General features: G+C 48.0%; 1 protein-coding gene across 1 annotated transcript; it reads right to left on the bottom strand.

Moving 5' to 3' along the window:
- Positions 1 to 285: 285 nt before the first annotated feature.
- Positions 286 to 1,689, bottom strand: BDQ94DRAFT_176677 (uncharacterized protein; the record flags this gene model as incomplete). The annotated part of the gene is made up of 3 exons (XM_026772740.1): positions 286 to 338; positions 559 to 1,011; positions 1,095 to 1,689. 3 exons carry the CDS (start codon positions 1,687 to 1,689, stop codon positions 286 to 288), a joined length of 1,101 nt encoding a protein of 366 aa, XP_026619141.1.
- Between the last annotated feature and the right edge of the window lie 304 nt (positions 1,690 to 1,993).

Consider the following 1,993-nt stretch of genomic DNA (forward strand, 5'->3'; position numbering starts at 1 on the left):
AAGTACGCTCCAAACGTTGGGAGACCCGAGTTGGCAAGCGCTTCAATTCTCTATAATAAGCTGCCTGGAGGCTTTCCTTCTTTCTGCCAGGAAACTTGGCGCTTATTTGGTTCCACGTGTATCCCTCATCTCTCAACCGTACGAGATACCGTTTTTTCTCAGAGGTAAGTGGGCCTCTAGCTGCAGACACACCCGTCTTCCTGGTGATTCTGGCAGAATTTGCCGGCTTAGATGTTGTACCAACCGCCCCGAGGCTCATTGTTATAGTCTGAAACAGCTGGCCATCTAGCACTCGAAATGTAGAAGTCCCAGCAGAAATGGGAATGCGTTGTGCTTCTCTGATATCGATGGACAGTATATTCCCATCTAAGCGCCACGGCCCTCGGCTCAGTGGGGCATGGCAACATGTCTGGTCAACAACATGCCCTTTGATAATTGAAATTTCAGGTTGCGGTGTTCGTGGTGAAGTGGTTGATATCTCAACGTGTGAAAATTCCACATATTTCTTCTCCGACTCGATCGAAGTTGGGGATTTAGACATGGATATTGGGCGATTACCTTCCCTGGCGGTATCATTCGCAGAGTCTATACTCTTCGTCTTGTGTGAGAAATGCGGCTTTGCATTAGGACTGAGTTTGGACGATCTTTCGTCACTCCTCCCGCCAAAAGCACGTTCCGCATATGTTTCAGGCCTCGGGAGTGATTGTGCATCAGCCGATGTAGTATAGTCCTCATGAGTGTCATCCGATGGATCAAGAACGTCTTCATTATCGTCAGCGGCAGTGCAATGATCTTTATCAGATACTTCGGACGTAGACCTGACCGGCGTTACCGGTCGATGCGGGCTGGGATCTGAATATGCGTCCTCGATACCTTGTCCCTCATCATTTACAAATGGTGCATCGGTTGAGCCAGCACTTTCATGTAAGGGGAATAGTTCTGACTCGTGCAGGTCACTTATCGGAGAATTGGAGTCAGGAGCAGTGATGTCGTGGATATAGAGATTATCCGCTAATACAATGGTCAGAATTGAAATTTGGCAGGAAACAGATAAAGTCACAAGAGTAATACTAGCTTAATGGTACACAACTTACCCTCGAGTATAGATTGATCTTGATGTGGGCTATTTCTGCAATGTAGTGTTGCATCAATGGAGCCCCAATCTTCCAGCGACGATCGTTTGACGGTGTTTGGAGGCGCGAACTCCGCTAGGGTGAATGGTAATCCAGGCTGAAAGTCATTGTTCTTGATTATACATTCTGATGTGTGTTGTGCATGCACCTGGGTCGAAGAAAGGGAGAAGCACTGCCTTTCGGGGGTTGGGGGGGCTTCTCGAGACTGCTGGCAAAATGGCACATGATCAATGTCTCTCTCCACAGATGCTGGAGCCAATTCTGGTTCATCCACGGAGTTTCGCGCTGAAGTGTTTCGTTCGATAGTTGACTGATTCGAGATGTAATCAGCATCGTCCTTCCCCCGAACCTGAGGAACTGCATCGTCATGACCCTTGTCAGCTACTGACGTCCCAACAAGCTCACGGCCTGTTTGTGGCCCATGAAATGGGTCATGCAACGAAATGCAGTCCTTATCAGATGTCGCGCTGCATCTATCATTGGTTGGCTGCGCCTGAGAGCAATGAGCTGGATGACCGGTCAGCGCTTCGCACCGAATCTCTAGGCAAACTAACATACTGTTATCTCTACAACATGGATCGAAATTGTCCCTGTCGGTAAGGTTGTGGGGTCTCGTAACAGGTCTGGCCGATCCTTCCATGGACGGCTGAGATGGAATTGTATGAAGGTTGGAAAAAGACTTGGTACATCGCGGGCTGAATCGCTCTCTTCTGGAGTATCTGTTAGGGTTCGAGTTGGGTCTATAGAATAGAAAGGCGCTCATAATCTCTTGAAGTAGACGGCAAATATAAATCGAATCATAGACACCGATAGAAAAGCCAAGGACATTCACACTCTTTATATGTTTCAAATACTTCCTG

Source organism: Aspergillus welwitschiae, assembly GCF_003344945.1.
Source record: "Aspergillus welwitschiae strain CBS 139.54b unplaced genomic scaffold BDQ94scaffold_290, whole genome shotgun sequence".
Taxonomy (NCBI): Eukaryota; Fungi; Ascomycota; class Eurotiomycetes; order Eurotiales; family Aspergillaceae; genus Aspergillus; species Aspergillus welwitschiae.